Raw genomic sequence first — 12,541 nt, 5'->3', positions numbered from 1 at the left:
TCAGCATATATTCTGCAGAGGTAACCATGGGAGTTTGTTACAGTAAAAACAGGAGGGCCTTGTGTAACTGAAGCTTGATAGCTGCATTGTTACGCAAAAGCTTATGCCACAGTAAATTTGTTAAGAGGTGCCTTAAGACCATCTCATCAATATAGAGAGCCAAGGTGGTGTGGTAGTTAAAACGCCAGACTACAATATGAAGATCCAGGTTTGAATCCTCACTGTGCCATGGAAATTCACTGGGTGGCCTTCACCAGTCATACACTCTCAGCCCACCCTACCTCACAGGGTGATGGTTGTAAGACTCAAAAGGAGGAGAGGAGACAAAAGAAGGATGCATAAGTGCCATAATGTATTCCTAGGCTTTCCCCCACCATTTGGGATGAGGACTGACCTAGTTTCAGTCTGCAGTGGAAATATGGCAGGAGAATCCAAGTGATCATGGAAAGAGGAAACTAAGAATCTCCATCTTTGTGTTTTTATCTGGCAGCCTGTGCGCAGCAACAGTGCTACAATAGGGGCATCTGCCAGCAAGCATTGTACTCCCCCAACCACTTCATCTGCTCCTGCCTCCCGGGCTTCTCTGGGAAGCAGTGTGAGATTGGTGAGTATGCCATTCTGGAGATCGAATGGAAAGATTCAGTTTACTTTTGAAAAATGAAATCCTTAGGATGTTGAATTCTATACCCGATGCCATATTCTTTTCCTACATGGTGCAATCCCAGATTTGGTGCAGTCCTAAGGCTGTGCTTCCACTTGTACTGTGTCACAGGAGCAGTCCCCTGCTGTGGAGCATGTTCTTCTGGCCCTAGGAATTTTGCTCCGTTAAGATGTGCATCTTTCAATGACCCAAAATGCACTTGGTGCCAGAGGAAAGTGCAGTGCATCGGAGGACTGCCTCAGCAACAGATCAAGAGGTGCAAAGCTTAGGATCCAAGTCTTTGCTTATTATAATAAATATTTTTCAAAACCCTGATATATAATTGTGAAATTCAGCAGCTGTAATATCTGGCCACTAGCCTGATCTCATCAGATCTTGAGAAACTAAGCAGGGTCAGCTCTGCTTAGTACTTGGATGGGATACCACCAAGGAAGTCCAGGGTTGCTATGCAGAGACAGACAACTGCAAATTTGTTCGGTGCCTTACCCAGTTTCCAGTCCATTGCTATGGATCTTAATCTCTGTACACTTGCTACTGCTATATCACTTTTCTCCCTTCCCCTCCTGTTTTACTCCTTAGTGCCTGAATTCTTCTGCATTCTGTAAATCTTCAGTGATGACATCTACAGAAATTAGGGAACTGAAAATAGATCCGTGGGTCCAAAGGGCACGGTTTGCAGAAATCATTCTGAGATCATTGTGGCTTTCTGCACGTGGAATTTGGGAGTCACCTTGGTGGAGATTTGCATCGTGGTGTCATAAAATATCCTGCATTCTCTGGACCATAGACTAGGGCATCCTACAATAGCTCCAGACTGCACAAGGGAAGTAGTTCTAATACGCAGCTGCTGATCTCACACGGTTCTCTCCACACATTTTATAATATTATCCTGCCATTCCTGCCAGGTACTCGGGTTGGGGTACATAGTGATTTCCCTATTTTATCCCCATAAGGACTCAGAAGAGGCTGGAAACTGCTGGCAGGACCAAAATCAGCCACTAAATATCATGGCTGGGACAGGATTTGAACCTGGATCTCCTCACTTTAAGGCCAGCCTTCTATGCACTACACAACACTGAATTTCATAACAACATTTTGTGTTTTATGTAGCATTTTAGAGTATTCAAAGTGCGCTACATTTCATTTTAGTAATCCTTACAACATCTTGATAAAGGTAGGTTAGGATTATTATCCCTATGTTGCAGATTAGGGAGGGGGTAGAAAGGCTTGCCTGGGGACACCCTAGTGAGTGTTTCCTGCTTTACTGCTCAGTCTAGGAACTCTACTAGCTGGACTGAGTTACCCCTGCTCCCAAGCAGGGAAGCAAGACTCAGTGTACAGGCATAAGCCATAGAGTCATTAACGGACTATGAATGCATCTCCCACTGCTATAAAATAATCTAGTACAAGTTTCACTCCAGCCCCATGCAGACACCAGCAGGGATGGCTCACCCAGTCCTCTGTTTTAATTTCACTGATGTGCCAGTGCAGAGCTTACTTGGAGTAACGCATGTGCAGAATCGCCCTCTGTTAAGGCCCTGCTGCTTGGAACTCGTGTCAGCCAAACAGGACTAATGCAGGTGATTTTTCTTATTCTGGTACAGATGCTGAAGCCACTTGTTACAAGGATGCAGGAGTTACTTATAGGGGGACGTGGAGCACAACTGAGAGTGGAGCCGATTGCTTAAACTGGAACATTAGTGCCTTGGTGCAGAAGCGGTACAATGGGCGCCGGGTGGACGCCATGGAGCTGGGGCTCGGCAATCACAACTACTGCCGGTGAGAGGATGGACCCAGGGGTGATCTGCAAACCTTGCCTGCCAAATATTCCATCCCCACTTCACAGCCCGCCTGTGCCCAAGTTGCTCTTCCATATCTAAGTCTGGGAGAGGGAGAAAGCAGCACTTATCAAAGACACATGTACATATAGGCCTATATGAATTTTTTTTCTATTTTATGAAATTTGGCATTTGTGAGGCTGTAGGGTTTATTTATTTATTTTTTTAAATAACTCCCTAGAAATCCAGATGGGGACACTAAACCCTGGTGCCATGTTTTCAAAGCAGGAGTATATTCCAGGGAATATTGCAGCATCTCTTCCTGCTCCACAGGTAAGTGCATGGCTCCTTCTGAAGGGAGGGTGAAGATTATGCCTTGAAAATGGCTGGGGGGGGGGGCAAAATGAGGCTGGATTGGGTGGGTGGGGGTCCGGTCAGCTTCTGGTTTGTGGGTATCCAGGCTTTCACTTTCAAGTTCCAACTGCTGACTAAATTAGCGCAGAAGAATAATGAAGGCGACAGTTTATTATCTGGTTCTGAATCCCATACTCAACTTTACTAAAATACACTGATCCCAGAATAAGCCGTTGCTGGTGCTGCTGTTTTCCTTGGCTCTAGGGGTGCAGGGAAAGAGTGGGCTGCAGTAGGTCAGAAGTGAGGGAAATGTTTTTGTTTGTGCTGAGAGACATTTTCATTAAAATAATCCAGGGTTCAAACCAAACACTGAAACCCTATTCCTGGTATGTATGAAGCGTTTGGCAGGATACCATTTTCTCTGGGATTTTGAGGTTAAGTTCCTGTCAGTGGGGATATACGGAGGAAAGTTTGAAAGAAGGACAGAACCAAACCCCCATTGTCTGCATGGAATTTTTTTTCCTATTTACACCACTGGTATGGATGCATTTGAAATGCATAACTAACAAATGTTGAGTCTAGTCTTCTTTGATAGTGCTGTCTTGACAAATGGTGTGCCCATGACGCTTGACACAATTTTGGAAACAAGCGGACAGGTCCTTGTCTCACAAATCTTGCAATATGACACTGACATATTGTCAGTGAGGGAGACAACAGAGCGAAGGAAGGAACATTTACTTCTATATTTTTTCAGTCTGTTGGTACGTGAGTTGTGACCCACTATTTCTGATTTTGAACTTGCCATGTTTTCTTATGTTTGTCAAAGGAAAGGACAACTGTGTTTCTGGAAGGGGCACCGAGTACCGAGGCAGCCACAGCCACACAGAATCTGGTGTAACTTGCCTGAGATGGGACTCCAAAATCCTTACTAACAAGTTCTACACAGCCTGGAAGACCAACGCGCAGCAACTAGGCCTTGGTAGCCACAACTACTGCCGGTAAACACAGCCCCCACTTTCTTTCTGGAGCCTCTTAAAGGGCCCATTGTATGACCACCGAACAGCCAGCTGGCAGCTCCCCCCCCCCCCCGCTTTGGCCTATTATAGGAGATTATGATGGTTTCCAAAGGGGTGGCCAGAGACATACCTATCCAGGCTCTTGTGCACTGCCTCTGAGGGCTACTATGGCTGGGAAGTGCCCCATTGATTTGGTGGCCATAGTAAACTACACTGTTCCCTTCTCCCCTCTCAGGGAGGGCTAGATTTGGGAACCGTTACTTAATCCATGAAGGGGTGTGTTGTGTATTAATAAATAGCTTTCCAGTGCAACTGTTGTGAAGTTTGTGGGAGTGGTATGTGTTGGGGGAGGGTAGATTCTGACACTTCCTTCTCATATAATTTCTCCAATATAAATGCATGTCCCAGCTGGCAATTAGTGCATGGTCCATCTGGACTCTTTTCCCTACCCAAGATAATTGCAGTTGTGAGCCGTGTATATTTGGGGGAAATTACACAGGAGGAAAGGGTTAAACCCCCCTTCAGCACCACTTCCCCAGTCTTCATTGTAGTTATGTGAGGCAGCTCATTAGTAGTAAAATCTTGCAATTCTCTCTAATGACTGATCTCCCATTTTATATTTATGTCCCAAGTGCAACCAGTAAGGGTTTTAAGCCTAGACATGATTAAAAAGTATTGCATGAAGCAGTGAATTCTGCAAGGCCTCTTGGCTAATGTGGGGATTTTAACTGTTCTGTGCACTCAGGGGGGAAAGTTACTTAAATATCCTATCAGTAGCAACTCTCTTGTGGTGCTCAAAGCAGAAGATGAAAGGTACCACTTAAGCGAGTTTCTTACTGGAGCCTATGCCAGCTTCCTTTCATCCCTGCTCACATGAATACATGAAGTGCCTTATACTGAGTCAGGCCATTGGTCCATCAAGGTCAATATTGCCTACTTAAACTGGCAGCAGCAGCTCACCAGGGTGTTAGGCAGAGGCTGTTCTCATCACATACTGCCTAATCCCTTTAACCAAGGATTGAACCTTCTTCATGCAAAACAGATGCTCTACCACTGAGCCATAGCCTTTCCCAATAATACAGCACTTGTATCCATGGTGCCTTGTGGGAGAGGCGAACCCTGAAATATTCCTCTCTCTCTTTTGTGTATTGCAGGAATCCAGACAACGACACCAGACCATGGTGCCATATCCTGAAAGGCAGCCAGACTCACTGGGAATTCTGCAGTGTGCCAGCTTGCTGTAAGAGAACACTGCTGTAGTGCCTTCCTTGCCCAGTCTGAGCCATAACTGCTAGCTGATAGCACCCAGGCCTAATGCTGTCCACATTAGGGCAGTGAGGAAGTGTGGGGTAGACTTAACACTGATTTCATACTGGTTTAATGATGGCTCCTCTCCGAGGGAATTTTATGAATTGTAATCTGGGTATTCTCTGTTAGACATCCTTGGTCTCCTGTGGTGGAGGAAAGTGCCATCAAGTCACAGCCAATTTATGGCTACTCCATAGGGGTTTCGAGGCAACAGACTAACAGAGGTGTTTTGCCATTGCCTGCCTCTTCATTATGACCTTGGTCCTCTTTGGAGGGCTCGTATCCAAGTTACTAACACAGGCCGACCCTACTTAGCTTCCAAGATTTGATGAGATTGGGCTAGCCTTGGCCCTCCAGGTCTGCATGATCTCCCATGCAGAACTACAATTACCAGAGTTTCTCAGAAAAAGGGAATGACTATTCAACCTGCGTAACTCTGTGGTGTAGATCCACTCCTTGTCTTCTGCACCGGTCTCTTTCCTGGCAATGTTAGCTTTAAGGAATGGCTTGCACACTGTGGAATTTCTTAATTTCATTTTACATTTCTATAGCCACATGTGGATTGAGGAAGCAAAAAGAGGCCCAGTTCCGGATCAAAGGCGGTCTCTATTCAAACATCCAGTCGCACCCGTGGCAGGCAGCCATTTTTGTCAGATACCGGAGGGTACGTGGAGAACACTTTCTCTGTGGAGGGATCCTAATCAACTCCTGCTGGGTCCTCTCAGCAGCCCATTGTTTTGCAGAGAGGTAAGGAAAAGGGTGCCTGATGCATCTCTGCATTTCCTGAAAGTCTCGTTACAGCATGCTGACCTGTCATTCAACTGGAATTGTCACTAACATTTCACCTATTGAAGTGGAACAGCACCCCTAAGGCAACATGGGACAGTTGTCTCAATGCCCCTGGAGTTCTCACTTTAGTGGAGTGGCTTCTGGGGTCATTGCTTTCCATGACTAATGAATTATAAACTCCCTGATTGGAGCAGCGGCAGCAGGCTGGTAGTATGTCTTCATCCTCTGCCCTGCAAGATTCAAGTCCAGTAGCACCTTAAAGACCAACAAGATTTCCCAGGGTATAAAGCATTGACTCTTGAAAGCTTATGCCCTGGAAATTCTATTGGTCTTTATGGTGCTGCTGGACTCGCCTTTTGCTCTTCCACTGCAGACCAACATGGCTACCCGCCTGAAACTATCTCCACCCTGCAATGACTGTTGCCAGCACAGGGGCTGCTGTGGGCCCAGCCTTAGGGTTTCATAGCTGTTGTAGCAGCAAAGCCTGATTACTGATTGAGGCAGACCCTGGTAACACAGACCTATGGTCCATCCAGAATCTTAATCTCAGGTCAGGCTCCCAAGAGCTAGTCTGAGCTGCCTGCAAGAGGGAAACAACTGCTTGCCAAAAGGGAAAGGTTTGGTGTTTCATATGAGCACATCAGTCTGTCTAAGACTGAGTCAGACCACTGGATTATCAAGGCCAATACTGCACAATCAGACTGTTAGCAGCTCTCTGGAGTCTCAGGCAGAGGTCCTCGACATCACCTACTAGCAATACTCTGGACAGGCAGCCTAAAAATGTCCCCAGATAAATAAGTGCCTGATGCTTTTACTGGAGATGCGAGGTATTGAACCTGGGACCTTCTGCATGCCAAACAGATGCTCTAGCTCCGAGCCCTGGCCTTTCATTTTGCATATGGTATTAAACATATTGGAGAAGTATTTAGTTAAAATAGTATATTTTGTAAAGTCTAATCTGTTCTTCAGACTTCATAACCTTCTTGTGGATTCAAGAAACTTGGAAGGATACAGCATCCTTCTTTTTTTCTTCTTCTTTTTGCAAGAGATGGTAACAATTTTTTAATAGCCACATAGGCAGATGCTTGATGAGTCAGCCTGTAGGTCAGTGGAGGCTTTGAAACATCAGACGGGATCCTTCCAAGACTGGGCAACTGGAGTTGCTAGAAGTTGAACCTTGGGCCTTCTACATGCCACTGAGATACGGCCCTGCCCAAATGCTGAGTCTGCGGGGAAAAAAAAACGTTATCCGGAGAGCTGCATGTGTTGCTGTGCAAGTGGAATCTGCTAACTGGGACTGCATCTACCTGGGGCAAGAAACACAACCCCCACCACAGCAGCAGTAGCTTGGGGATGGATGAGAGTGTCACCCACCTGCCCTCTGCTGTTTGTTGCTGCCACTGCCCTTCACCCCCTGCTCCCCCCTTACCTCCATCACACCTGTGCAAAAGTGTAGGCACTAGAATGATTGTGCTGCTCCCTCGCCCCCAATGGCAAAGAATCTTTAACTTGCCGATTGGTAGCCAAAGGGAGGGGGTGGCACTCTGTAGCAAGCTACCCCACACTATTTTGAAAGTGGATCTTAGCTCTGTTCCCCGCTCCCCACGGTGGTAAGGACTGGAGTGTCCAAACTAATGCTGTTCCCACTTTGAACAAGATCAAAATACATTTATTTTTTATCTGGTTTAAAGGTAGCGGCTCTGGGAAACCCACAGATCATGAGCTCATCATCCTGTGGATGTTCCCATTTAATGTGGGGGCTGGCTGTGTTCCATGCAGAAAAAAAAAATCCCCACGTGAAAGTAGCCTGCCATGGTATTCCAAAAAAAAGTCTTGACATTCATTTGGGGGGAAAATACGTTTCTAGCCCTCTTGATGGCGCAAGAGTTTGCAACAATCTGTTGAGAGTAAGATGTCTAAGGGGCACTGGGAGGTTGTAGCCCCCTCCTGCCTAGAAGGGCAAGGGCAGCTGGTCCCATCCATTGGGCATAGAACCACAGTTTTTGAGAGACTGCTTCTTTTCCACACCACATCACCCCTTCCCTATACCTGTCAGAAGGGTGTTTGCTCCTACTGCTATTAGTTCCGGGGCTACATAAGTGAGGGAAGAGATGCGCTGCCACTAGCTTGAATTCCAGTGACTGTGAATTAGATTTTTAGGTAATGATACTGTTTTAGTCTGTTGCTATACATTTTAAAATAAGTATCAGCCTGTTTCTTGCATTGCTTCTTTTCCTCTCCAGTCTCTGTATTGGCAAAGCATTCGAAATTCATTTCAAAAACTTGGAAGATGGAAGTAGAATAGACCAAGAAAAGTTATGCCAACATATACACATGCATTTCACTTGTAGAGTTTATCCTAACTTGCAAATATTCCTAGTAGTGGAATATGATACTTCAGAGCATGGAGACTCAGTTTTTCTAAGACTCCTAATCAGGGCTTTTTTTCTGGGAAAAGAGGTGGTGGAACTCAGTGGGTTGCCCTCGGGGAAAATGGTCACATGGCTGGTGGCCCCGCCCCTTGATCTCCAGACAGAGGGGAGTTTAGATTGCCCTCTGTGCTGCTCCAGCGGCACAGAGGGCAATCTAAATTCCCCTCTGTCTGGAGATCAGGGGGCGGGGCCACCAGCCATGTGACCATTTTCAACAGGTTCGGGAACTCCGTTCCCCCACGTTCCTGCTGAAAAAAAGCCCTGCTCCTAATGCTTCCCATATGTTAACAATCCATGCAGCGAACGTCTGTGAGTTGACCAGTATTGCTCCTCTGCCATGGAAGCTTGCTAGCTGACCTTGGGCCAGTCACACACTCCCAGCCTAACCTACCTCACAGGATTATTGTGAAGATAAAATGGAGAATAGGAGAATGATGTAAACCACTTTAAGTCCCCATTAGGAAGAAAGGAGGGGTGTAAATGAAGTAAATATTATCTATGAGGGGAAGGAGGAGGTGTACTGAAGGCCACCTCAACGTGTTTGTGTCCATGTTGAGAGAATCTAGAAACGCTTCCAGCTCTCACTTCAATCTCTGTGTTACATCAACGATCCAAATCTTGGTTGTAAGTGGGCCTTTAAAGTCCTTTATTAGATGTGCAAGGAAAGGGGAGTCTTCACTTTCAGAGAAAGAGTTATTGCATGTGAAATTTGCAAACTCCCATGGAAGAATCTTCTGTTCTGCAGGTTCATTGTCAGTCGCCTCAAGGTTGTGTTGGGTAGAACATACCGTGTGATCCCCGAAGAAAATGAGCAGCAGTTCCAAGTGGAGAAATACATTATGCACGAAAACTTTGACGGAAATACATACGACAATGATATCAGTAAGACTTCTTGCCGCTTACGAGTGGGAGCAGATACACTTGTGGGAGCAGATGCAACCTTTCCATCTTAATGCCTATGCACTCTTTTTTTTTTCTCCCTCCAGTTTTGCTGAAACTTAAAACTAGCTCAGGAGAGTGTGCAAAGGAAACAGACACTGTTCGTACTGCCTGTCTCCCAGAGCCTGGGCTGAAACTGCCTGATTGGACAGAATGTGAGATCTCGGGCTATGGCAAACACGAGGAATGTAAGAATGCCTGCTCTCCGTACTTGCCCCACAAGAATAGCTGTGCTGTGGAAGAGTTGTATGCCCAATGGCTGGAATCTCTTCCTAGGCCACTTCTAAGTTTTGAGTCATTGGTCTCTCCATCTGCCACGTTTTATGGCATCCAGAATCTGCTGTTTAAGGGAGGGGGTTGTCTTGTGGTAGGACTGGAGGCACCCTAGAACGGATTTTGTACTTCCTAAAATTCAGGCCACTTGATTAAATGGAAAGTGATCAGATGCCAGATCTCATCTCGTTTGCAGCTGGAGAAATGGCCTTGTCGATAGCAACTCCCTAAACAGACCTCTTTCCTCTAGGGAATCTGGTGTAGCAAACATCCATGAGCAGCATTCCTATCTGGTTACTTATGACTGAGCCACTGATACACCAGAAGGGCATCTGGCTTCCATTAGAGCAAGTCAGATCATCAGAGTCCTGGCCCTTCATCTCCAAAACTTCACATACTTCCCTGCTTATTTTCAAACTTTTGTGTCTTGATTTTCAAAACTAAACAAGGAGTGGGGAGGGGGAGGGTGCAAAAAGTCCTGGAAGCTGAGCAGGCATGGGCAGTTCGTCCTCATTGTTCTCGCTCATTTAGTATGTTCTCTTTCTCTCACCAGTTTCTCCCTTCTACTCGGAACGCCTGAAGGAAGGTCATGTGAGGCTTTATCCGGACAGCCGCTGCACACCCCGCCAACTCTCTAACAGGACTGTCACAGAGAACATGTTATGTGCAGGAGATACTAGACAGCTGGATGATGCCTGCAAGGTAAACCCAAGTTCTAAGAATATGAGAATTGTTTTGTAGGATCATACCAAGGATCATCTAGTCAAGCACTATGTTTCTGACTGTGACCAGCCAGGTGGTTTCCCCAAAAGGTCAACTAGCCACGCATTAGGTTAGGAAAACAGCATGGGGTGTGTGTGTGTGTTGAAGCTGAACCCAATTTTCCATGTGTATTGTAGTCTTAATCTGTGTGCATAGGAATTGAAGCAAAACCACAACTCACATTTGACTGTGATACAGGGTGGATTAACTAAGACTAACCTGTGGGATCCCTAATGTGTAAATTTGCCTCAGAGTTGTTCTTCCCACGGATTGACCTTTTCTGCAGTAGCCGCTTCTTTTGAATGATCTTCCTGAAGATGTCAAAAAATAACCTTTCCAGACAACTTCCCAAATACGTATTATATTTTTACTTGTGTGTGCATGCGCCATTTTGGATGTTCCTCATGGGGCACCAAAATATCATGAGTTGGTCTTGTGAAGGATTCCAAAGAAATTATTCCGACCAGTCCCAAGCACGTAACTATGACCAAAGTGCCGAATTCTCACTTCTCTCTTTTTTCTTTTCTGCTGCAGGGAGATTCTGGGGGGCCGCTGGTTTGTCTGAAAGATGGCCACATGAACCTCATTGGCATCATCAGCTGGGGTGACGGCTGTGGGAAGAAAGACACACCTGGTGTTTACACAAATGTGATTCGCTACCTGAACTGGATTCAGGAAAACATGAAGCCCTGATGGCCTCAGTGAAACCATATTAGAGCCTCCCTCTTGTCCTCCACTCTGGAATCTCCTTACAGGTGCCGTGGATGGCAAAATGAGGGTGTTTCTCACGAGCATCAGGATAGGCTGGCAGAGGAGGCGCATGCTTTGGCCTGTACCCTTTCATTCCTCTTCAGAGGTGATTAGTTTAGGTGTTTGGGTCATGTGTGTGTTCTCTGCGTATTCATCAAGTCACAAGGACACAGTTGTGCCAACATCCCTCCCCAGGCAGCCCTAGAGATTGGTAGTAGGAGAGCCCCACGTGCTGCTGGAAATACATGCAAGAGTATCTGGAAACTTTTAGTTTTTTTTTTTTTTAAATGAGGAGAAAAATTAGTGGTGCTTGAACTGTGAACTTTGTGTACAGAGAAGCATGGGTGCAATGCTTGGGTGACTGGCTACATCTCAGAGCACTCCCATTCCAGTCTGTTCTGAAGTTACAATGATGGCAGCAGTTCCAGAATTGGGGATGGGTGGGTCTTGTCAAGGCACATGGAGAATGTTTTAATCTCCCCCGCCCTTGACCTTCAAGGGCACCCTCTGTTAAGTGAGAATGATGGTGCTCTTTTGAGGCAGTGGGTCCTTTGCAGGGCCTGCAGCCCCTTGCCCATGCCTGAGCTTGTCACCCTTTCAAGCCTGCCGTGTTACCAAGAAGAGAAGAGAGCCTTTGGAAGGGGGGTTCCTGCTCTTTCAACAAAAGGCAACTGGCAAAACAGAACTAAAGCGCAACTGGCTGTTAGGAAGTACTTTTGTTCCTGTCAGAGGATCAAATTGTGTCACACTCCAGCTGAACTGCTATCCAAAGTTTTCTCAAACTGAGCGTCCTTGACACTTCCCTTCCTGGCCAAATTTGAAAGATTATTTTTATACTCTGTAGGTATTAAACCTTCTTGCAATGCACTTGAACAGCAGAGTTGATTTTTTTATTGTTCAGCAAGACTGGCAACTTTTTTGTCACTGGTGTCTGTCATGCATTAAACTGTTACTCTACTGGACTTTGTTTTTTTAATTAATTGGTGAGCGCTTCATTTCCTTTCTGACAAATCAAAGCATTTGTGAAGCTGGAAAAAAACCAGTTGAGGGTCTGGGGATGGATGCAATGAAAGTAGCACAGTACTTCCTTTTTCACAGTTCCCAATCATTCCGATGAGGCTTGCACAGATGTTCCTACTGGATCTTGTCTTACTACTATGAAAGTAGCTGTGCCTAAATAAAGTACGGAGCACGAATAGATAGAATGGTGGGTTATATGGCTCCAGCCTAGTAATTCCCCAGTGGTGGTGAAAGAGATTCTAATAAGCTCTAGGAAAATTGCTAGCATGTATCTGAAGAAGGGAGCTTTGTCTATCAAAAGCTTTGGAAATCTAGTTGGTCTTGAAGGTGCTACTGGACCCCCGTCTTGCTCTTCTACTGTAGACCAGCACAGCTACCCACATGAAACAATCATTCTGTAATGAAGAAATGAAAGGCTCCTGGGTGCTCAGCCCTCAGTAGAGGCAGCTAATGCTATGT

General features: G+C 45.9%; 1 protein-coding gene across 1 annotated transcript in view; it reads left to right on the top strand.

The window, feature by feature from the left end:
• The window catches only part of PLAT (plasminogen activator, tissue type), a 29,648-nt gene extending 17,624 nt beyond the window's left edge, over positions 1-12,024 (top strand). Inside the window, exons 5-14 of the mRNA XM_054998369.1 lie at positions 491-604; positions 2,266-2,440; positions 2,681-2,772; positions 3,620-3,791; positions 4,964-5,049; positions 5,669-5,864; positions 9,084-9,220; positions 9,325-9,465; positions 10,104-10,252; positions 10,847-12,024. Coding sequence (XP_054854344.1) covers positions 491-604; positions 2,266-2,440; positions 2,681-2,772; positions 3,620-3,791; positions 4,964-5,049; positions 5,669-5,864; positions 9,084-9,220; positions 9,325-9,465; positions 10,104-10,252; positions 10,847-11,005 — 1,421 coding nt within the window. The 3' untranslated portion in view covers positions 11,006-12,024. The remainder of the gene's footprint in view (positions 1-490; positions 605-2,265; positions 2,441-2,680; positions 2,773-3,619; positions 3,792-4,963; positions 5,050-5,668; positions 5,865-9,083; positions 9,221-9,324; positions 9,466-10,103; positions 10,253-10,846) is intronic.
• Positions 12,025-12,541: the final 517 nt, after the last annotated feature.

Source organism: Eublepharis macularius, chromosome 14 (genome assembly GCF_028583425.1).
Source record: "Eublepharis macularius isolate TG4126 chromosome 14, MPM_Emac_v1.0, whole genome shotgun sequence".
Classification (NCBI taxonomy): domain Eukaryota; kingdom Metazoa; phylum Chordata; class Lepidosauria; order Squamata; family Eublepharidae; genus Eublepharis; species Eublepharis macularius.
Note: the sequence above shows the minus strand (reverse complement) of the source record. Positions and strands in the feature narration are given on the sequence as shown.